The sequence below is a fragment of the Sebastes umbrosus genome, chromosome 1, assembly GCF_015220745.1.
Source record: "Sebastes umbrosus isolate fSebUmb1 chromosome 1, fSebUmb1.pri, whole genome shotgun sequence".
NCBI lineage: Eukaryota > Metazoa > Chordata > Actinopteri > Perciformes > Sebastidae > Sebastes > Sebastes umbrosus.
The window spans coordinates 10,680,385-10,704,968 of NC_051269.1; the positions used below are offsets into that span (position 1 = coordinate 10,680,385).

General features: G+C 41.5%; 1 protein-coding gene across 3 annotated transcripts in view; it reads right to left on the reverse strand.

The window, feature by feature from the left end:
• LOC119487246 (voltage-dependent calcium channel subunit alpha-2/delta-2-like) overlaps positions 1–24,584 on the reverse strand; it is a 179,498-nt gene that overhangs the window by 22,520 nt on the left and 132,394 nt on the right. For all 3 annotated transcript variants that reach the window (XM_037767976.1, XM_037767968.1, XM_037767959.1), the window contains 7 exons: positions 14,116–14,166; positions 13,722–13,821; positions 12,120–12,281; positions 9,648–9,758; positions 8,726–8,804; positions 3,731–3,780; positions 1,080–1,169 (listed from right to left, as the gene is read on the reverse strand). In XM_037767976.1, coding sequence (XP_037623904.1) covers positions 1,080–1,169; positions 3,731–3,780; positions 8,726–8,804; positions 9,648–9,758; positions 12,120–12,281; positions 13,722–13,821; positions 14,116–14,166 — 643 coding nt within the window. The remainder of the gene's footprint in view (positions 1–1,079; positions 1,170–3,730; positions 3,781–8,725; positions 8,805–9,647; positions 9,759–12,119; positions 12,282–13,721; positions 13,822–14,115; positions 14,167–24,584) is intronic.

Sequence of the window (24,584 nt, forward strand, 5' to 3'; positions counted from 1 at the left end):
CAACGACGTTGGTATCACGTGGTATCTCTGGGTCGTCAGTGTGGAAAAAAGGGATAAATGGCTGAGATTGACGGTAAGTGCCTGGCAACGTCTTGTTGTGACGTTGTGCAATGGAACGAGGGAGGGAGAAAGCGACATCTAGTGGCTGAATGGTATCAATGTTATCAGAAGCACCTTTAAGAGGTCATCACTTAAATATCTTTAACAATTGCTTATGATTCACAAGGGCTGTGAAAGCTAACGAGCAAATTTGTTTTAACACTACTAATTTCTTTAACGCATTAACGTAATCGATCTTTCGGAGGTTGTAGCGGGCTCAGTTTTATGTACTTCTATTTTATATATATAGATACTGGCATCATATGAAACTAGAAAAACCTAATGAATCCATCGGTACCAACCATGTCATACTAGCTTGTCATGAAGAAGGTTAAATAACGTTCCAAAATTGCGCTAAATTTGCTGAGGAAAAACTGTCGTGGCCATTTTCAAAGGGGTCCCTTGACCTCTGACCTCTAGATATATGAATGAAAATGGGTTCTATGGGTACCCACGAGTCTCCCCTTTACAGACATGCCCACTTTATGATAATCACATGCAGTTTGGGGCAAGTCATAGTCAAGTCAGCACACTGACACACTGACAGCTGTTGTTGCTTGTTGGGCTGCAGTTTGCCATGTTATGATTTGAGCATATTTTTTTATGCTAAATGCAGTACCTGTGAGGGTTTCTGGACAATATCTGTCATTGTTTTGTGTTGCTAATTGATTTCTAATAATAGATATATACATACATTTGCATAAAGCAAGCATATTTGCCCACTAAGTATTAAGAGTATTACATACTTGACAATCTCCCTTTAAGGTACATTTTGAACAGATTAAAAATGTGTAATTAATTACGATTAATCATGGACAATCATGCGATTAAATATTTTAATCGATTGACAGCCCTATGATTTACACATCAAAAGAAGCAGATGGACTATATTAATACACATAGAATTAGAAATACAGTAACTTGAAAATCCTATAATGGTTACTTTAAGGGGTAATGAAATGAAGTGTCTTGTCTCTCACCAGAGCATCCTGGTAGACGTTTGTCCACTGCACCTGCTTTGCTTTATTCTTAGCCAGCGCCATGGGCCGACCCAGGACATCCAGGTACTCCTGCAACAGCAAAAACACACACATGCTAGTGTGACCAAACACAATAAACTCATACAATCAAACAAACGTTTATAGCGCTCGTCATGTAAAGGCGTTAAAAGCAAAGAGCTGGAAGAGCCAATGTTCATCTGTCATAAAACTACGAGACCCTGACCGGCCTCCTCTCTGTCACCACATAAACCAGTGGGCCACCAGCAGCAGCATCCCGGTCCTGCGGAGCCATAAAGCCTCCAGTCCTGAGCCACTCAAGGCCGTTTCTCATCATTATGAAGGAGCTATTAAAAACACATTAAGGGTGTCAGTGGCACGACGTGCAAACAGGCCTTTCTCCCAGAGGCTCTATACTGTCATCGCTGGCTCTATGAGAATGTCCCACAGCTATTGTGAATAGAGGTGAGGGGTTAAGTCTACTGGTAATACATCATATTCACCATATTCTGCTGTTCTCAGGAGCCAAAGCGCACACCAGCTGAGATGTCTTTTTTGTAAACAACCTATTGATTCTTGACATTTTAGAGATGGTGTGTAATTGGTAAAATTATTGAGTGATTGACCTCATGACATGTGCAACCGCTCGGTTGGGACAATCTCACTGAGAGCCTTCAGCGTCTTGTTATTATAAAAACCAGAGACATTATTCTCTAACTATACTGACTGTATACGTTTGCCAACATTTACAAAAACACAAAATTCCTCCTATCCTATTCAGCAGTCGCTGCGTTATAATGCTAAATGTCTATCTTTATGTATCAACACAATATATTGTAAATGTAATAACAGGATCAGTGGAAATGCAGCAGCTCACTCGGGGTCAAACGCTAATTTTAAAAACATTATTTTTCACATGATGACAAATTTCCACCCATTTTGCAGTGAAAAGGGAAATATTAATGCAGTTTCCTGAACCCTTGTGTCTCCCCTCAACACACAAAAAGGGGCGCCCCCGTATAAGCGCACAGCTATTTCAGTAGTATGCTTTTGACCGTTTGTTTTTCCATCTCCTGAACAGTGAGGTGCTGACAGGCGTAACCTATTCTATTATTAGCTCAATAAAAGTCCAGTTTAACGCGCCACAGGGAGATATTCCATCAGGACAATGACAGCCAGACCTTTTCACGGGATATGGGGGGAATTTTCCGCCTGGCTGGAACAATCTAGGAAACATAAAAAGTCAGCAACTGGAGATATGTGGTTCAAAGGAACCGGAGCCATATATACTCCAGCAGCATCTCTGCACGTTGATTAAACGCTATTGTCTCCCTGAGTACCGTGACAACCATGAACGCAGAGAGGGAACTCATCGGTATGTTCAATCTAAAGACAAACATCCTAACTAAAGATCCTATACAAGGAAGGCAGAATGGATGACATTGGTCACTCTGAACTTCAGTCTCAGATGACACAAAACACAGCAACATTTATTTTAGAGGTATAAGAAAATATCGAAAAAATGTAATACTGCGATATTATGTTTTGTGATCTGTATCATCTTCTCAAAGTAGGGCTATGATACTGGGCTGTGATAAATGCAAATGCAGATCCCACTGTTCAGATTGCATAAAAAAAGTAAACTTTTCCTTACTCAGATTTTATGCATATGATGGTGTGTTCTTTATATTATGTCAGTTTTCCTAAAATTTGATTAAAAAAATCGCAATATATCACCTTACTTACAGTATCGCAATATATCGCGATATATTGAATCGTAACCTCTGTATCATGATACGTATCGTATCGCCAGATTCTTGCTGATACACAGCCCTAATTTATTTCCAAAACTATTCCTACATAATCGCATGACTCAGGACGGTATGAATAATAATATTCTTGCCATCTATGGTCCATCTGTTACTTCCGTTAGTCGAGTGAGACTATGTGATGAGTGTGTGATGTTGAAGGGCAGAGTGCGATTAAATAATGTGTCTTCTGGGCCTATACAGAGAGCTGTAGTCACCCACCTTCAGAAAACCTATTAGAGTAAGTGGCAGTTCTCAGAATATAAATATGCTGGAGTTAATGGAACAGCTGACAGTATATTCTGGTGCCGGATCGCTCACCGGGGCTGAGGGGGGGTTGGTGGTGGTGATGGGGGAGGAGAAAGTAAGGGGAGGAGGGGTGTGCGGTAGCTCGCCACCTCCCAGCAACTGAGTCAATTTCTACAGCTGGAATAAGGTTATCCCAAGGGCCTCTAGAAGCTCGTAGAGCCTCGAGCAAGAGAGGGGTGTCAGGGCCCTGGGTGTGTGAGGAACCCGAGGTGTGTGTGTGAAAGAGAAAGTGATAGAAAGAGAGCAAGAGATCTTTACTTCAGAGCGTCCAGAAACGTTCTCATAGAAAGACCACAATCCTATTTGTTATCACTCCATCTCCAGCTCTGTCACTTCCTTTCTGTAGTCATCTCGCTGCGTCGTCTTCTGTCCCTTTGTCTTATCTACAATCTGTATAATTATCATCAAAGCAACCGTGAAGGAAGAATGGACCAGCTTCCTGCTTTAAAATTGCATTTTTTCCTACGGATTCATAAAGGTGCAATCAGGGGCTTGTACACACTCCATATACTTTACCTGGGTATTGATTCTGATGGCTCCGATCGATGGGATTTCAAAGTAGTAACCTGCAGATGAAGAGCACAGGATCAATACGTTATTCCAACAGAAAGCTCTGCATCCAGCCCGCGTCATATTCTGTCTACATTTTCACGAGTTAAACAGTTATAGTGTGTACAAAAAGCTTTCCATTTGCAGATTGGAGTCTAATCTCTTGTGTGTTATTAGGTACACGTAACGCCATCATCCGCAGCTGAGGGTGTTGGGCCGAGCAGGCGCGGTGGAGCTCGTGGCCGCTGACCTCCCAACACTCGTGGTTGTGCTGTGGGATGTAAATGTGGAGGCTCATTGGGAATGCTGAGCCTCAGGCACCGCTGCCGCTGATTAGGAATGGAGGAGAGTGACCGACTGGGTCAATAACCACGCCGCTCCCCAAGTTATTAAAGCCATGAGTGTTTATACAAAGAGCGGCGAAATGGAGACAGCATCCCCAGAATGTTAAAAGGCTGAGATGACTCTCATTATTTTGATACATTATGCGCCGAGCCACAGCAGTTTGTGTCGAGATTTGCCTTCTCTGTCTCATTCATTTGCACATCTGAGCATGCTGACATTACGCACATACATACACAGCCTATATGGCTCACACATGCACACACAGACAGGCCAGAGCTATTTGTTATAGTTCTGTTCAGAGCAGCGGTTTGTCCCAGTGTGTTTGGCAGCGTGCCAGAGAGGTGGCATATGTGGGTGTAGGGCAAAGCTCGGCGAGAGGTGAAGAGAGGAAAGTATAGACAGACTGTAATGTAGATCTCCTCTGTGCTGTGAAAGTTAAAAACAGGACGACTGCTGTGTGAGGGGCAATTATGAATTGAATCAATAACCTATTTTATTTCTGAAAACTCATTACATAATGCCTCTGTACTACTCGAAGTCAGTCCTCCTCTATCGCATCCTCAGATTTATGAAGTAATTTGGGTCATTTTGAGACAAAATACAACAAAACATTTTGACTAATGTATAAAACATATCACATCCATTTATTTTAAAATATATAATGTCTTTTTTGACTAAATGGGGCTTTCTACATAAAGTAATTGTATGTAGGTGTTATAGTTGGGGCTGCACAATTGATCGAATATTAATCGCAACCACAATTTTGGCTTCCCACTATTAAATGAACACGATCAACTGCGATATTGACGTTTAAAATGCTCCGCTCAGAGAAAACTCTGCTGCATATCAAATCAAGCGCTCCCTAAACTAACAGTCAGCAACCAGAAAGTGATTGAGATGTTTTGGCTTCACTTTTGGGGAGCTGTCGTGGAGACAGGTGTTCATGTCCCATGTGAACCGTAGCAATTTCTTGCGTTTTCGTTTTGTTTTTAAGTAATTTCAAGCCAAACCACGATGTTTTTTTTCCTAAAACTATCCAAGCAGTTTTGTTGACTAAACCTAACTAAGTAGTTTTGTTGCGTTCATTTTGTTTTTGCAGTTTAGTTGTATGAGAATGTAATTTTGTGGGAGACAGGGTTGGAATATGGTCTGTCTCGTATGTGTTACCTAGGTCTGTCCTCGACCAAAGACAATCTTAGTTGACTAACACTCATACGACTTTGGCGACTAATCGATTAGTTGATTTAATTGACGGATCTGTAAAACAGAGTTTCTTCACAAAGAATCACACAAAAGCACCACTTTAAATACCAGAGAAGTGCTCATAAGTGCTTCCTTAACTAACAGCCAGCCACCAGGGGGTGATCCAGATGTTTTGGCTTCACTTTTGGGGAGCTGTCGTGCTGCTGTGTGAGCACCTTACAGCGGCATACTGTGAAGAACTTTCCAGAATGTTGTGGCTGCAGTCCAGAGAGAGTAATATACATATATTACTCTCTCTGGACTGCAGCCATTTTTTTGTTTTATTTTGATGCTGTAAGAGTTGTTAGCCTGATTAACAGGAATGTTGCACAACGTGAAAGTGAAAAGCAGTGCTCTGTTGATTTTATTTTGGGTAAAAAAGTTTTGGTACAAATTTATTTTGCTTCTATGAGACACACTGTGAATAAGGACCAGTCTTATTTTGATACAAAGATTTGTACATTAGCAGGAATGTGGCACAACGTGGAAGTCAAAGCAGTGCTCTGTTTATTTAAATGTGAAAGTGCAATAAATATATTTTGTCCCTACAATCAATGAATAACTGATAAATAATCCTGATCTCATTATTAAACAAAATAATCCTGATTATCATTTTGGACATAGTCGTGCAGCCCTAGTTGTAGTTTATAAAGTATATGCTGCGTCAAGTATGAGTATGCATTTTCCTGCAGTTCTTTCTATTCAGTATTCTTATCAAGATTGTTGTTGTGACACCATACACACTGGTGTAAGTTCACCCAATAAAACTTCTAACTATTCTTCTATTATGGATGTCCATCTTGAATTTATGGGATATTTTGTTCCTATTTTTGGATTATAAACAGTTCTTTTGTGGAACTATTAGGATCACCAAGGCAGTATATATTGTATTTGCTGCTTTTATCCTCCATTTCACCTATTTTCTTTCAAGAGAACTCTCTTTCTGTTTTGTATTTTGTTAGACCGTGCGAGAGCGTGGAGAAATGGTTTCATTGTCCTCAGAGTCACAGAGAGGTTACTTTCGTCTTAAGATGGGATTGAAGCTCAAGTGAGACAACAGCTGGCATCTCCGAGTGGCCTAGTTGTGTGCGTGTTACTGCTGTTTGTCAAATGTGTGTGTGAGTCATGGGTGAAGGGTTAGGGCCTGTGAAAGTGTAAGGGAGCTGGCTCTGCTGGAGTGAGATACCAAAGAGTAATAAGTACTGAAGATATAAGAGGACAGCCCCATTGAGGGTGGTGTGTCACCACTATTGTCTTATGTTGGCATAGACTTTAGTACCATGGTAATCACTACAGTCGCAAACAGCAGAGAGCATGTTGGCACAGAGGCGTAATCCTGGACTTTCCCCAGCCTGACAGGGAGATGGGACGGTAATCATCCTGCTACCAGACTCCTCCTGCTAATTAATAACAACTTCTGGGGAGATACTTCTGAAGCACTCGGCTCCACTGGCAATAAGCTAATCAGCAGCAGCCGTTAGCCGAGGCTTCATACGGACAGCTAAAGGCCTCATAAAGGAGCAGCTTCAGATAAACGGCAACACTAAGAAACAATATTGAATCAAGCCACAAAAGAGAGGAAGAGAAGTGGGCTATGGATTAAAACAAAATAACAGTGTTCTAAACTGAGCACAGCAACAGCAGCCGGAGTTAGGTTGGGATTAAATGTGGTGAGTCAAGATGAGATTCATGCAGACAAAGTAGCTAACAGGAAGAGCGGCTGAATCATATGGGCTGTCAGACGGCCTGTCAGAGGCAGAACTGCCTGTTTTGCTGGGTTATTTTAGGGACTCTGGATGCTTTAAATTAATAAAATATTGATTTGAACATCATGTGCAGTAAGATAAATCTTAGTGATGATGGGTTTGTAATGGGGCAAGCAGGTTTTAATATTTAATTTATTCTATTAATATTTACCCCAAAACAAAAAAGCTAGAGTGAAGATACTGGTATCACGTGAAACTAAAAAACCTAAGGTATCCATTTGGTACCAACCATGTCGTACTAGCTCGTCGCAAAGGACGTTAAATATCGCTCCAAATTTTTGCTATTTTTTTGCGAGGGAAAACTGTCACTGCCCTTTTCAAAGGGGTCCTTTGACCTCTGACCTCAAGATATGTGAATGAAAATGGGTTCTATGGGTACCCACGAGTCTCCTCTTTACAGATATGCCCACTTTATAATAATCACATGCAGTTTTGGGGCAAGTCATAGTCAAGTCAGCACACTGACACACTGACAGCTGTTGTTGCCTGTTGGGCTGCAGTTTGCCATGTTATGATTTGAGCATATTTTTTATGCTAAATGCAGTACCTGTGAGGGTTTCTGGACAATATTTGTCATTGTTTGGTGTTGTTACCTGATTTCCAATATTAAATATATTTAAAACAAGCATACCTGTCCACTCCCATGTTGATAAGAGTAGTAAATACTTGACAAATCTCCCTTTAAGGTACATTTTGAACAGATAAAAAAATGTGTGTTTAATCGTGATTAACTATAGACAATCATGCGATTAAATGTTTTAATCGATTGACAGTTTGGCCTCACAGCAAGAAGGTTGTGGGGTCAGACTGATCCAACCCCCCCCCCATAGTAAAACTGCCTGTATGTGTGAAGATGGTCTGTCTAGTATACGTTAGCTAGGGCTGTCCTCAACCAAAAAAAATCTTAGTCAACTAACACTCGTGATTTTGTCGACTTATTGATTAGTTGATTTAATCATACTCATATGTTTCTCAGAAATCCGTCATTCAGCATGAAAAACGCATAAAAAATGACTGAAGAAATCTCAGTTGACTGAGACCATAACGACCAATTAGTCGACTAATCGACTAAGAGGGGGCGGCCCTAGTGTTAGCTATTTGACAGGAGCACCTTTTACCCAGATCATGCCGGAATAGGATCAGTACCCCAATGACAGGGAAAGGGAGTACAGAAAAATTATGTATCAAAACAGTTGTAACTTTGTGATGGCACACGTTCTGAGACTCTTTCTTTTTAATCTACACTCTTGAGCAGACCACACCTGTGTTGTTGTTGTTGTGTACTGCTCAGGTGTTCTCAAGAACAAATGCAACACTTTCATTTATAGCTCTTTTGTTAAGATTGACTGGGTTTTACATTTCCCACTTGAGAACGAATTGACTTGAGACAATGTTATTCACCACAATGCTCCTTTAACACTGTATTCCTCAGGGGGTATCCGATGGATTATGATGGAAAAAATGTGCGTATCTATAAAATCACTATCGGGAGCGATGTGGACACGAGGAGGCAGGGATCAAACCACCAACCCTGCAGCAACCCACATTTTCTCTTTTATATTTTGAATACAAACATATGCTTTGACAAAAAAACACCTCATCCACATACCTTTATTGGCACAAGCTATCCACTGCAAAGGGGTGACATCATAATTATGCTGTCCAACAGAGAAGGTGAACACACGCACCTTGATGGAGGAAAAAGACAAATGGTAGAAAAAAAAATGAACCATCAATGCCAGAATAAAGTCAGGCAAAGACAGCAGAGACATCTAATAGAGCGAAACAATGTCACACAAACCTCCTTCTGGATGGCAATAAGGCCACTGTCATGTGACAACTACAATGCACAAATCTTGAGTATGATTAGATTAGCCTCCCAGTCAACTCTCACAAGTGTCTCCAACACAAGACTGCAGTGAGAGAGTTGTCAAACTGCAGATTATTCCTGTACGACAGCAGCCGTCAGGAGGGGATCGGATAGTAATGGATATAAGAATAAATATTGGTGGGGCTGTGGAGTGGGGGAAAAGGAAAGGAGAGGGTGGGAGTGGAAGCGAGGCTGGAACAAAGACACAAACTGAGTATCTATTGGCTGCAATTTCATAGGCTCTGATGATAAAGTGGCTAATTAGTCAGCAGGTCAGAGCTGTTAACACCAGCAGCAAAACAACAAAAGAGACGGAAGAGGAGAGAAAGAAAGAGAAAACAGACAGAGAGAGATGGAGGGAGAGAGAGGAAGAAAGGCCAAAGAGATGAATCACAAGAGGAAAAAATCCAAAATTGAAAATGCATGCGAAGAAAGCTTTGGAGAGGAAGTTATGTGCACAGATTGGAGTGCTTGGCATGTCCGACAGAATAACTAACACAACTGCCGGTGCAATAATGAGACCATGTCAGCAGAATACGGTGGGAGACGGGGAGGAGAGAAAAAGGGGCCCTCGCTAAGACAGTTCCTGGACACGCATGATCTCTCGGGATGGCAGAGCGATGTAGCTGAATAGATAACAGCCTTCTGGGGACAGACTCACCGTTTTGTTGGGCCAGTTGTACTTCTCAAAGATTTCCTGCGCACGATCCTCCCCGCCATCTGTAAACATCATTATCATCTTATTGCAGTTGGCCCTCGGGGCGCTGCTCTCCTGTGGCACACGAAGAGAGACGAGGGAGGAGAGAAGAGCAAAGAAAGAGGCGGGGAGACAGGTTAGGTACATACACAAGAACGAGAGGCGAAGGTCATCATGCTAACACATCATTTAAAACAGTGTGGTGCTGTGGTAAATAGATGTCAAATAAGCAGAGGGGGAAGATAACACATTAAAAATATTACATAGATCATATTTAGTTATATATAAACATGAAATAAATAGTTTATAACACACTATAATGCAGCTGTACGCAGATATCAAGTGTTTATCAATGTATTTGTCACCCATAAGTGTATTAACAGATAAGGAATGACCATATAGTTAAACACATAAATCTTATTAAGACAAGTTTTAAGTGTTGACAAATAGTGTACATTATTAAACACTTAAAAATGTCCTTATAGCTGCTTATAACTACATTTCAGTGTCATAGACCATTTATTAAGTGTTTGTATACTGGTTATTAATGCTAAATAGTGGAAGGGAGGGTTAAAGTAAAGCGTTACTGATATTTTGCATCAAGACTCCGTAGGGTAAAACCGATTAAGTAGGAACCTTCCTGTATTGTATATGGGAATGTACATTGATCAAACCATTACTGATCAATCAGCAATCTCTTTAAATCCTGATTTAAACTTACTACATGTATGGGGCAATATATTGCAAATACCAAATCAATCAAACTGTGTATTTTCTAATTATTAGCAGATATGATTATAGCTCCCAGGATTATTTCAAAACATTAGACCTAGAATTAAAGATTGGATGGATGCAGCGGTAGAGATCTTAGTAGATCCACTCCATAAATCTCACCTCAGTAGATTAAAAGGTAGTTTGGAAGATGGGATCTCTGATAGGACCCTTTTTCATTAAAAAAATCAACAATTTATGTCTATTTAGATTTAATTTATTGCTAAGAATCTCCTGTGTATAGGATTGTTCTCCTTTTAATTTCATTTCATTGTGGACTGGGTCTTCCACTTTTGTTTGTGCTACTTATTTTTATTATCTGTTCTTTCTTTTCTCTACTTACGATACTATTTCTTTTGATAATGTCTGCTCCTGATGATGTAAAGCTCTACTTGTTGCCATGTACCAAACCCTTTCTTTAAAACGATCAAATACTTCTCATAAAGGTACTGTCCCTTATGTTAACATAAGTGTGCGCGTACATATATGGTTGTATTTATTATTTATTACTGATGGCTAACCTGGTAAATTTCCAGTGTAACATTACTCAGTGTAACAACCACTCTAACATGAATTCACATCTTTAGTGTTTAAACGTAGTCTACTAATGCATCGTATGAGCAGATAGAAACAACCCCTTCTTTCTATATTTTTGTTTACCCCTGGAAATATGTTTCCCTCCATACTGAGGTAAACTTATTATTCATCGTCCACATCATAATTTTCACATACTACATTTAGTTGCAATAAACCAATCTAAGCTTCGGTTACAGATTTCCTACCCGGGTTCCTCCCCCATATCATCATAATTTTAAGATTTCATTTGAAGTATACAATATTACTCTAGCGTTAAATTAGATTTCAGCAGTATATGCTCATAGCCACGCACCACTTTTTAGCATTCAGCTTTGATACAAACTCCCCCCGCCTGCCTGCACAGCAGCTGCCATTGATATGCAGGCCAGTGGCATGTCAATCTGACAAGATTCTAATAAAGATAAATAATATTGCTACAATTACATATTTTTATTGTGCTTCTGCCACCAATCACGGGAGTGGGTCTGCCACAGACAGCGATTAAACGGGCCTTTTTATTTCTCATTCTGCTGGCAAGGGATGGGGGGGAGTGTGGGGGTAGTGGAGGTAGTGGGGGGGCAGCTGGCACTTGGCTCTATGCCTCCAAGCCCACCAGAGGAATATAAAGTGTCTGTGGCTGATCTCCTCTGGGCTGCGCTCATCAATCATCCCATCAGAGCCCATTAGGGTGGCAGCCTCTTAAAATACACAGCAGCATACGGAGCTGAGGCAGCACCTGTGTCGAGAGCACGTGGACGCCTGCTGCTGACAGACCTCACGACGGCGCTGGCTGCTGCAAACGCTAGCGTCACTCCGTCGCAATGGCGGCTATTATCAGACCTACCTTCGACAACGACAGAACTCTGGAAATGTCTTACACAAACCTGGACCGCTCACTGTCAGCACTGTTTTATCACCGTTAATCTGGTTTTATTAACTGGATCTGACAGGACGTATAATAACATGCTGGAGCTTTAGCACATAGTTCCAGCGTGTTACTGAAGGCTTTCTGGAGGCACACGATTCCTCCGCCACAGACAAACATCCACCCTTGCGTTGCCCTTCCCTGAAAGGCTTGTTGGCTCTTACATTGAGAAGCTGTTCAAAGGCAAACGTGAAGCCAGACTTGTAATCTGTGGTTCCTTTGGCTTGCATATGCCCGACGGCCTCCTTGAAGATCTTCTTGTTCCGAACATTGGCTTGGACCAAAGTCCTGAAGCATGGAACGACAGCATCGGCCTTCTCATTGAACTAGAAGGGGGAAATGCAAACACGCACGTGAGCAAAATGTGCATTGAAAATTTGTGTCCAACTGTTGTAAGACCGTGTATCTCTGGGTGTTTGTGTGCGTAGTTCATGGCGGCAGGATGCAGACGTGGGTGTGCGCAGATGTAAGCTGCCCTGCTACTCTCTGGCTGGCAGTAAACACTGGTAATTACAACTTTCCACACAAAGAACAGGTGCACCTGCAACGCCAGTGCAAACCACTGAACAGAAACCCAGCCAAGGTAATATCATCTGTCTCATCTCATCCACCAAATTAGCCTAAAACTCTGCGTGTGTGTGTGTGTGTGTGTGTGTGCAGGTTTGTGTGTGGCGTATATTTTCCTGCTTGTGTGTAGTGTCTATGCGCGATTACAATATTAGCAGCAATGTCTGTAATAGCAGGGTTTCAAATGCTGTTTCCTCTTGAAGGTCAACCTCAAAATCTACTGACATTTTCAGGACAGATTGATGTAAAACATTACGTGCGAGAAAAGCTGGCATTTCTCACAGGTTGGTGTTGTGTCATATTTAAATTGTCAGACACCAAAATCAAACGCAGAAAAGTGTTTAGAGCCACATATTCGATATTCATCACTGTGTCACTTCTTAATATCACATTATGTGAGGAAATACAGTAGCTGTGAAACAAGATTAAGAAAAAACAAGCAGGGTTTTACATCTACTATCTATAATGAATAAAAAAAAGTCCTAAGAAATAAAGTCTGTATTATTATAACTAATTAAATCACCATTAAAGAAGTGAGGCCACAGTTTGTCATAAAGAAAAAGTGCTGAAGCATATAGATAGCAGCGACGGCAGTTTGATTATTATTTTCAGTTAATTTTTGGTCATTAATGTCTTTTGTGTTTGCAAATAATTCACAGCAAGCTTTTGTAAGCCCTCACTTTCTTTATAGGGGTGAAATCAGATGCGTTCCCACCCAGATTACCATGCTCATTTCTTGCTCTTAGAGCTGGGATTTAGAGGCACACAGTGGCTAAGAGCAATGGATTATGAAGGATTACCGAAGGAAGTCTCCAAACAGAGCCACCACACCAAGCATGTGGATGTGTTTGTGTGTGTGTGTGTGTGTGTGTGTGTGTGTGTGTGTCCGTCCTGCAATATAGGATGACGTTAACGTTTCCCTAAACATTAGTCCTAATAGAAAACTTGGTAATCAGCAGAGAGAGAGACGGGCACAATCCCACTCGGACAACGGTGGTGCAGGAAAAGTAAATACGCTATAATGAGGGAAGTGCAGTGTTTCCACTGAGAGCAAACAACTGGGAGCAGTGTGAGCGTTCACTGACTCCCTGCTTGATTACCACCTGCTTAATGAATACGACAAATATTTGTGTTATTGGTGCTTTCAGGAGTGATTTGTATCATTCATTTTCAAATCATGCTTGCAAGCTTGTACTCACCCTGGCCACATTCACATAGTCATCATCTGATAGAGTTTCCAGCATCTTCACCACGGAGGTTTTCATCAGCTTCAGAGTGAGTCCGCTAACACTTCCACTCCTGCAGAAAAGTCACACTCTTAGATCAGTTATGAAAAAGATAAGTCCTAATCCTGCTTATGTCCATTTTCCTAACTTGTGAAGGGACAGGTTTAACCGTTTTCTCAGTAGACCTTTAGATGGTGACACAATGGCAAGTGGACTTCAATCAAGGTGAGAAAATGAGCAGCGTTCGCCTCCCTCTAACTTTTCCTCAGACCAACAGGTGGCACTAGCGCCCTTTGAAGCAGACATCCACTCCCGCCAGGGGGAAAATGTGGAAAGGGGAGACAGACTGAGGAGTAAAGACACTCACACGTCCACAATGATGACCATGTCCTTTGGAGACGATGCACCTTGGATATACCTGTACAAAAGACACAAAGAACGGACTTTAATTTGTTCCCATAATCTTTGAGAGTTGGTATTAAAGAAAGGAGCCAAAGTCACAATGAGCCGAGCCATGATAATATGGAGCGACCACGGCTGAGCCCACTTAAGCCACGGAATACTGAAAAGGCTTATGTGCTTAGAAGAGTTAATAAGTTGTGTTATATACTTCAGTGTTGGCTCCAGCTACTGTCGGCTGACTTCAACAGAGATACTCCTCTTTACTGAACAACAATGCCTAGTCTAAATAATTACCGCATAAGCCAGAGTAATTGCTAGTTTGTGGTCTAAGTATTTAATAACATATTCACTAAAAGTGGCCTGCACGGAGCTGTCCAACTTCCTAAGCACACAAGCTATCTCTGTAAAGCCCAATACAGAGTCTAAAAGGTGCAAAATTTAACATATTGTGTCTAAACAGAAGAATCATATAAGCCAATTATTAATTTCTTTCATTCTTTTTCAAGAATGTGACATTATTTATCAGTTACAGGCCACAATAAGCCGTGCTGGAGACCTGTTGATGTTGTTGGAATTTCCTTATTTCAGGTGACGCTTAATTAAAGTTGTTGCTTAACCCTTTAAAAGTCAATTTTCTTTAAAAAAAAAAATATCCAATAGATCAACTTACTGCATAAGACAAAGTAATTGCTAGTTTATGGTCACTTTAAGGTGTTGAAACTCCTACTGTAAGCACACAAGACATCTCTGTAAAGCCCAATACCGAGTCTAAAAGGTGCAAAACTCAACATCTTTGGTCCAAACAGAGGATTCATATAACACAGTTATTTCTATGTTTATAAGGGCTGAGATTTTTTGTGTTTAAATAAGTTTTTTGAAATGCAGATATTACCATTTATCTTATATCCTGCTTAAATTAGCTTGTTTATTCTGTCTTTTCCAAGAATGTGACATTATAAGTTAAAGGCCACAATAAGCTGTGCTGGAGACGTGTTGATGTTGTTGGAATCTCCTCATTTCAGGCGACGCTTAATCAAAGTCGTTGCTTAACCTTTTAAAAGTCAAGTTTTCTTAAAAAAAAAAAAATCAATAGATCAACTTACTGCATAAGCCCAAGTAACTACTAGTTTATGAACACATTCACTAGAAGTGGCCTGCACGGAGCTGTCCAACCTCCTACTGTAAGCACACAAGCCATCTCTGTAAAGCCTAGTACAGAGTCTAAAAGGTACAAAACCAGAGGATTTGTATAACCCAATTCTTACTATGTTGATGAGGGCTAAGGTTTTTTGTGTTATGCGTTAAAACAGGTTTTTGAAATTCAGATATTAGGTGATACAGGTGACGCTTAATCAAAGTCATTGCTTAACCCTTTATAAGTCTCAAAGCCAATACGTTGACACACTCTATCATCAATACCATCAAATAGGTCTTCCCAAATCAAATGATCACTTTGTTGTAGTGCCTTACTTGATTATTTAAGATACTGATAATTATTTCAAGAAACACAAGTATCTACTTTTGAAATTATTTAAAAACAAAAAACATTTTAGGAGTTAAAATGAGCATCAATTACTTCTAAAGAAGTTTATTTTTGCAGTATCGCTATGGTGACTCATCGGTCTAATGTGCTTTATATAGTCACTTGAAATTTGTATAAAGTCTTGAAGGAGCAGCCTGAGTGGTGTTGACCTGTGCTGAGCTAAGTGCTGTCAGTAAAATAAGATAGCTGACGGTTCTGCTCCTTTGATGACTCATCAGTTGGGCGTCAAACACATCATCTACTTTGTCGGTCCCTTTGTTGGGGGGAGGGGGGGCCTCAATGTGACAATTATGCTTCTGCTGCAAAGCAACTCTTATTATAAGGCAGTTCTGGGTGTGTGTCGGCCACGGCACGGCGTCGGGCCACAGCTGAACTAGCAAGGCCAGACAACTTGTGTCCTGGAAGAGGCGAGCACGTAACATCTGTCCACGGTTGATAGAGGATGACATACAGAAATCAAAAAATCCCTCATTCTGTTCCAATGGCAATTAAATTCACATTTACCCCTGATACAAAGAGAGCGGAGATTGATGGACATTGTAGGCTTTTCTATAGCACACTGTGGAGGGGGAGGGGGATGGCGGGGGCTTTCAAATGTGAGGACTAGTTTGACATTCTGAGGAGTGAGCAGGCAAGCAGTTAGCAGCCGTCTTAGGCAGAGGCAGAGTAATCATCAGGGGTCTCTTTCTGCTGATTATCAGCCGTTCCGCTGAGTGTGGAGAGAAGCCAGCTGCCTGTGGGCCAGAGAGGCTCTTTTCTTATGCTCGGCCAAGCTGATACGGAGGTAGAGCAACAGAGCCCCGGTAGGCTTCGCACACTGCTCTCACAAGTCTCGCCGCTCCCACTCACTGGCAGGAGCCACTCCAACCTGCAGCATGACCCCTGACCCTGCGTTGAAGTGACGTCCCCGAGCACGCCGCCTGGGCTGCTCAAATCCGTTTTTCAGACACAACCTGGGCCACAGAAAAAGCTGCCTGAAACCCCCAGATGGAACAGAGACTCGGCACCAGCACTGCCACGCAAGAGGTCGATTAACTGAGCATGCCCAGAGTGAACACGGGTAAAATGTGTGTGTGTGTGTGTGTGTGTGTGTGTGTGTGTGAGAGAGAGAGAGAGAGTTGGGGGGGAGGGAGAATCCAATTATTTTCAATAATAAAGAATGCTACATCAAAGGTAGAACTTCCGCAGCTCTCCACAACTGTGTGGCGTATGAAATCAGGTCTGGAACCATGAGGCATATTGGCATGCATGACTTTTATCAATTTAATTACTGAAATCTTAATTTGAGGGAGTGAGAGGGAGTGGGAGGGGGGGGAGAGCTGAGACTCCACACAGTGACTGCTTTTTTTTTTTCGAGCGGATGGGGTTTGTGAAAGCGATCATCGATGCAGGACGGAAACTTGGTCAAAATGTGGCCCACGTCTCCACTCCCCTCGGGCTCGGGGGACGGAGACACTCCTTCTGGAGATTGAAGGAGGGTCATTTGGTGACGGCTGATGCCTGCAGACCAACTGCAGGATTTCATTAACTTCTCTGGTCAGTCTATTTCTCACCGAGGAGAATAGTCCTTTAATGGGACTTCCGCGTTATTTTGAAGGGGCTAAATGTTAATTATAAGGCAATGCAGACCTCTATTACTGGTAGTCATTATGGGTCATCTTCCACACCCCCCATGTAAAATCTCACAATGAAGAACTGTGCGAGAGTTGGCCCTAAAATCTGCAGAGAAAATATCACTTTCAAGAAGATCATTTCTCTCTAACTGTGAAAGAGGCAGCATTGATCAGCAGTAATGGGGTTCAGGAGGAATGTGTGAGCAGTGATGGAGTAGAGGGGAGTACCACATGAGCCAGGATAGCGTCACTCAACACTGAAGCTATATAGTGCTGCCATGGCTGATTTTCCCCACAGATTGTCTTGGCGTATCAGCACCGCTCTCTTTCTCTCCCTTTCCATTGCCTGAAGCACAATTGAATTTTCTCTGTGCCTCTGAGCAGAGGACATCAGGATCAGAGAGAGCGGGGCGGAGTGAAGGATTTTCGGTCTCCGGGCTTATACGCGGTTCTACGGTTCCGACAGATACAAATCATGAATTGAGGCCGGTATCAGTGTATAATCCTCCACATTTTTGACTCATGCATCCAGATGTGTTGTTTCTGCATGGATTCCAGTCAGTAATTACCTCTCAGCTTCTGCCCACTGATGCCATTCTTTCCCTGTCATTACCCAGTCTCCGGCGTGCCAAGGCCAGGTGACAAGCAGATGGGCCTGGCTGGTGCTGAACTGAGCCCTGTCGCCCATTCTGTTCCACCACGACACAACCATCAGCCATCAGCCGGCAGACACAACATATCAACCCATGGCCTCTCTGTCCGCTCGCTCAAAGTTATGGTCGGTGTCTAACCACGGGTGCTCAATCATACTAACTAGTAAGAACTCTGTATTTCAGACATTACTATTCTATTTATCTTTTTTAAACTGTGAGAAGCTTAATACACAAGATATAATAATGAGTTCCAACTGTACGTGATTTAATTTAACCTTTTAATTCAAGTGAAACCTAAAATAAAAGTAGAGCAGTGGCTGTTGTGTTGGCGATGTGACTGCACCTGCCAGGTGGTTAACTACAGCTACAGGCACAATAAAAATAAAACACACATACAAACAAATATCTGGTAACTTAGTCCTTATAAGTACATAAACCATAATACACACAGTAAAACAGCCTCTAAGAACCACAAAAGTGACCATGTTTCTGAATATTATAGAGATAATGTGATATGATGCAGTGTGGGAACAACGTATTCATATTATGTTTAACTGACACTTTGCTGTTTGTTTTGCTGTAAAATATACATTTAAGTGACCTTAAATCTTGTATAGCTGATCCGGTCTTTTGTTAAGACACTGTGGAATTAATTATTAAAGTCAGTTATCAAAAAAATGACTAATATTTGCTTCTCAAATGTGAAGATTTACTGTGCTTATTCAATCTTGTGAAGGCTCATTGCATGGGTGGAATATGGTCTCAAAAAGGTACAAAAACAAAAAGTGCCTTGGATTATTTTTGAGGGAGACTTGCATTTTGTACTTTTTTGAGACCATATTCCACCCATGCAATGAGCCCTTTTAACGATTGAATAAGCACATCTGAAGGATCCAAAGAGCACCTGTATGTGATCATCACCACAAAGACTTCTACTCCATTGTATTTGTGAAGATTTACTGTTTTTCTCTGTTTTGAAGAGATGTAATTGAATCTTTATTTTTGGTTTGGACTGTTGGTCAGGCAAAAATAATCAATGTGTTGTCATCACTTTGATCTCTGAGAGCTTGTGATGAGAATTTCAGCTATTTTTTATAAATTAAACACATAGTTTTTTTCCGGAGCTGATGATAAAAGTAGCTAAGGAGCTAACCACTAATAAATAAAACAATTCGTAAAGGGGCAAGTCAAAATTTACTTCAGGCAAGTATATTTCTGATAAAAAAAATATTAACGTTGAACCCTGGACTAACTGATTAATCAAAAACAGAATTCCCAGATGAATTGACAAGGGAAATAATCGCTGAGCAAAGTATAAATGTTTGCAATATATCACACACTGTAACAGAAGGCTTTTCAGCTAATAGCAGATAACACGTAACAGCCTAAGGTTAAGTGGCCAATGTTTTTTTTTTTTTATCTTACGATATATTATTAAGCCAATATATTGAAAAACAGGACGGGCTACAGCAGCAGCAGTGACTTTACGCCCATAAAAAAACAGCAGAAAGCCATTACCTACATCATGTATGTCATGATATAAACCGTCACAATATGTACAATCAAGATAAGTCGTGTGTGCGGCCGACATGTGGTCTGTACACCGAGGTGGAACGAGGTATTGCTCTAAATGAGAGGAGATTAGAGCGGCAACATTCACGGCCACCCCGCCCTTACAACACGCCACCACCCGCCATCAATCTAAAAGAAATGCATTACACAAGCAACGAACACAATGACATATTCGGCGTTGTGGTGATTGTATTTTTGCTCCTTTTGCAGCCGTCTGGTAAAAGGAGTCTCATTGGAATTCATGAAATAGTTTTATCATGGCGCAGCGCTGTAAAATCAATACATTAACTGTGCCGGGGGGCTAACTCTCTCGGGAGATTGTGTTTATGCACCCTGACCCATTCCACAAAGCGTTGCGCATTACATTTAAATTGGAGGAATTATCTACTACATACATTTCAGAAACATGCAATAGATACATGTAGCATGATACATGGAGTGGCTCGGGCTCATTTTAATGTGCTACAGTAAGTGTGGAGGAAAAGCTTACTTGTGTGTGTGTGTTCATGTTTCACCATTTCTTTTTGTTGGAATCATGTTTATTATTATACAAAATAATGAGTGGGATGTATATACTACAGTACCATCTGCATTGTATGTCTTTGTCCACATTTAATGTGTATATTTTCTTCACAGCATGAGATCTGATATGCATCCATCATGTACAGTAGATGTAAGCAGAGTAACTGCAGAATAATGGGAGAACTGTATATAACGCAGAAAGACAGCTAGTGTGTGCGTGTAGGTGTGTTCGTGTGCATGCTCCCATGTGTGTGCGGATTTGCGTTGTGCTGATGGGCTTATTATTTTATGGACTGCTGCTCTCTTAGTGCTCCTGTGGATGTGGCAGGCGAATAAAGATTGAATTAAGATTAAAAAAAAAAAATATAGGAGGACAGCGCCCAGAGAGCCTGCAGGAGAAAGAGATGTTGTCTGCCGTTTATTTATTCCACTTTCTGTTGATTATTGGAAGTGTTGCTACCAAAGATTCACATTTCCATATTTTCGGTTATGCCTAAGAAGAACACACAAAATGTTATGCTCAATTTTTCAACCACTTTCCCGTCTGAAAAAAAAAAGTCAAATATATTAAATTAGTCATGCATATTGGAATACATCAGCATCAATTATTAGCAGACGAGTACTAGTCTGTTACTGTGGCTCTTTGAGATGGAATAAAAAGTACCCCGCCGTGTCTCTCACATTTTGGCTCAAACTGAAATGTCAAATATTTTATTGGGACTGTTAAAGCCGTGTGTCACCCTTCAGTCTCACCAGAAACACACTGGTCTTTCTCTTGACTCTGTATTCTCCCTGAAGTAGGGTGAAGAGACTGAAAGAAGGGAGATACAGGGAATGGTATTTTAGGGGATTCGAGGATTGAACAGCAGTCATAATATTTACAAAGAGGTTAGATTGACTTCTTGAAGAAATCAATATGTGATATAGCCTACATGCTGTTGTGAACCTGGGAGGTAATGGGATCTTTGCAACGCTTGGCTAACAGGACTCCATGCCTGTCTCTCTGGTTATTTCTCCCCTCGCCCCTCTGCTTTTCCCTCTCCCTCTGCCTCGCTTCACCCTCTGCTTCGCTTCCCTTGATAACACGAACAGACATTATAATGGACAAATGTTAATAATTAATGTCAGAGCAATTGGAGACAATTAAGTGTGTTGACTGGACCATTAATTTTCCTGGGGCTGCTGGTGGGGGAGCAGACGGGGAGAGAGCCCATCTGTGGAGGCAGGCGGCCCTATGCTCTTTTTCCTCAGAAGTGCACCTGGACAGCTTTGGCCGGGTCAGCCGCGCCGCCATCCATCCGTCCCAGGAAAGCTACAGGTCTATTACGCTACAAACTGGCCGTGAATTCTGGCCCGTACTTTGATTCTCCATAGTAAATCACATCTTTGACTGGAGGACTCTTCCCCGAGGCAGTCAGTGCAAACGTTACTGAAGCATGTTCCCTGCGATTGCATCTGTGTATTCCAGTCGCTATCGTTGCATTTGTGAAGTTCTAGTATCTATCGGGCGTATCAGCCACTGTGATCTGATGTATCTGTGAGGTTTGTGAGGGGAGGAGTGATGATAGGTGTGTGTGGGAGGATGTGTGAAACAGTGTGTGTTTTGTCTGCACTTGTACATTATTTACTTTACATTAGGGCTGTCAAGTCGATTAAAATATTAAATTGAAATTAATCGCATGATGGTCCATAGTTTATCGCGATTAATCGCAAATTAATCAAACAAAATGTAATCTGTTCAAAATGTACCTTAAAGGGAGATTTGTCAAGTATTTAATATTCTTATCGTCATGGAAGTGAGCAGATATGCTGCTTTATACAAATGTATGTATATATTTATTATTAGAAATCAATTAACACAAAACAATGACAGATATTGCCCAGAAACCCTCCCAGGTACTACATTTAGCATAAAAATATGCTCAAATCATAACATGGCAAACTGCAGCCCAACAGGCAACAACAGCTGTCAGTGTGTCAGTATGCTGACTTGACTATTACTGCATGTGATTATCATAAAGTGTGGAGACTCGTGGGTACCCATAGGACCCCTTTGAATACGACCATGACAGTTTTTTCTCGACAAAATTTTGCCTAAGTTTGGAGCGTTATTTAACATCCTTCACGACAAGCTAATCTCAATGTACCAAGTACCAGAGGATTCAGGTTTTCTAGTTTCATATGATGCCAGTGTCTTCACTCTAGCTTTAAAATTGAGAGCAAAACCGCGCAAACACAGTTCGTTCGGCTTTGACCTCTGCGGCTCACGTTACCCCAGTTTCACAAGCTTGTCGGAAAACTACGGTGACCTTCAGGTAACTTTAAACGTGAAAGTCTCTCTCTAGAGTCAGTGTTTGGTTTGTCCGTTCTGGGCTACTGTAGAAACATGGTGAAGCAACATGGTGGACTCCGTGAAGAGGACCCGCTCCCTATGTAGATATGAAGGGCTCATTCTAAGCTAATGAAAACACAACGATTCTTAGTTTCAGGTGATTATACACTAATGAAAACATAGTTATGAATCTTATATTGCGTTTCCGCTAATAGATCCCCAGAAATGTTACACACTTAAAGCAAAAAAACTCCCCTGGCTCAACACCCTCAGTGGTGTTAGCTTATGGTGGCTCATGTTAGCAAACCTGTGTAACTGACATTTTGACTCTGGTCTACTTGTGCTACTGTTAAACTAAGTTTTAGCATTTACCATTATGCTGTGGCCTTGTGTCTTATTCTCAACGTTCATCAGCTATTCAATATGACGTGCTTCACACGACAAGTTGACAGTGCGTCACCTAGCAAATGTCACTCAACTGTTGCCATGGGAAACACCCATCTAGACGCTTGAAGCTTAGATGCTGTTTCAATAAACTGTTTTATCCTTTTAAATATTTTGAAAAAAATATGCACAATAACTTTAGTATAATAATTATAGTTCATATTTCCTTACACAAAAAGTGCTCAAATGTCAGTTGGAGTTTAACACCAAGTGTTGTGCATGAGTCGTGTTCATCTTAGCATCCGTACGACTTGAGTAAATGCTCATGTTGTTGTTTGTGTGACGGATGCTGCTATCTATTGCTGTCACATAGGCACACACGACGGGCTTACCTAACCCCTGTGGACTGTTTTTGTAACGTGTGTGATTGGCCGACCTCTCCGCCGAGTGTCAGTCGGAGAGACAGCATGTTAGACTATAATAACACAAGTCTGACCTGACATATCATGACACTCCCTGCCACGGCCCCGCCACTCAGCGCGGCTGGGCGCAGGTTGCTAGGCAACGGGCCACAGCAATGTCGAAGGCTCCGACACGAGGAAGAGCTCGACAGGAGTGACAAACATGGAAGACCAGGGGGGGAGACAAGGTGTTCCTGCAATAATACACCTCTTCCTTCTGTCACACGCGCTGCTGCCGCTCAGCAGCGTTCGCTCTCCTTGTGCCTTCCTGTCTCCGGGAGGAGTCCCCCAGTCAAAACATGTGTAAGAGAATTAAACTCGGCTGTACTTTGGTTGTAGCGCTGACAGATCAGAGACAGGATCGTTGTTTTAACTTATCCTGCTACGCGGTGCCTCGTGTCTCCGGCATTGTTCACGTTTACAGTGTTGGGTACGGTGACAGTGGAGCGCTAGGGAGACTTCTGGTGTTCGCTTGATTAAACTGTCAGTGAAAACCTTGTTAGTCTGATGATTGCAGATACATTGAGGTAATAGGCGAGAACTTTTAATTTTTTTTTATAAAATACAAAAGAAAATGGTGTCATCCAAATAAGAACCTGCTATCACTTCAAAACTGATACTGACAGATTAAATTATTTAGTTATAGCTGAATATACCTGCGATTCTCGGTACATGGTTAAAAACTCTACTGATTCTTATTCTCTCTCTTTTATCCAACTTGGATACAACCACAACGTTGTACAGTAAGGAGGGTGTAAACTGTGATTTTAATATATTTGAATGTTTGTTTTGATGGTTCTTTTTGTTATTGGATATAGTTATATGTTGTTTTTGTTTTATGGGTATTTATTTCCTATGTTTTGGTTGATTAGGGTGAGAGCACTGTAATTTCCATGTTTTTATGGATGAATAAATTGAACCTTGACTGAGCCTTTATCAACATCAACATTTAATTTACATCTACAGATGAATGGATTCATTCTCTTTCAGAAGTGGCTACATTTAAAGATGTCAATATTGGGGCATTTTGGATCTCGACTTTCATATAAATAAACTTCATCACAACGCGAAAGCTTCTTTTGGTTATGTCTTTTGTTTGTTTGTCTGAGCTCGGTGACTTCATCTGACAGCCCGGGCTGACCTCAAACAGCCACTCAGGTTGAGCTGGATCCAGACAGAGATGGAAAACGGGGTCAGGTCTAATCAACATTGCTGTCATGATTATGTCCAGTTCACTCCAACCTGTAACCAGGCAACAGGCAGGGCTGCCACAAAGCCGATGTGACAGTGGCAGGTAGATTGAACGTGGAAGGGTGGACAGGAAGCTCGGGCGGGTGGGTGACGGGGCTGTTTG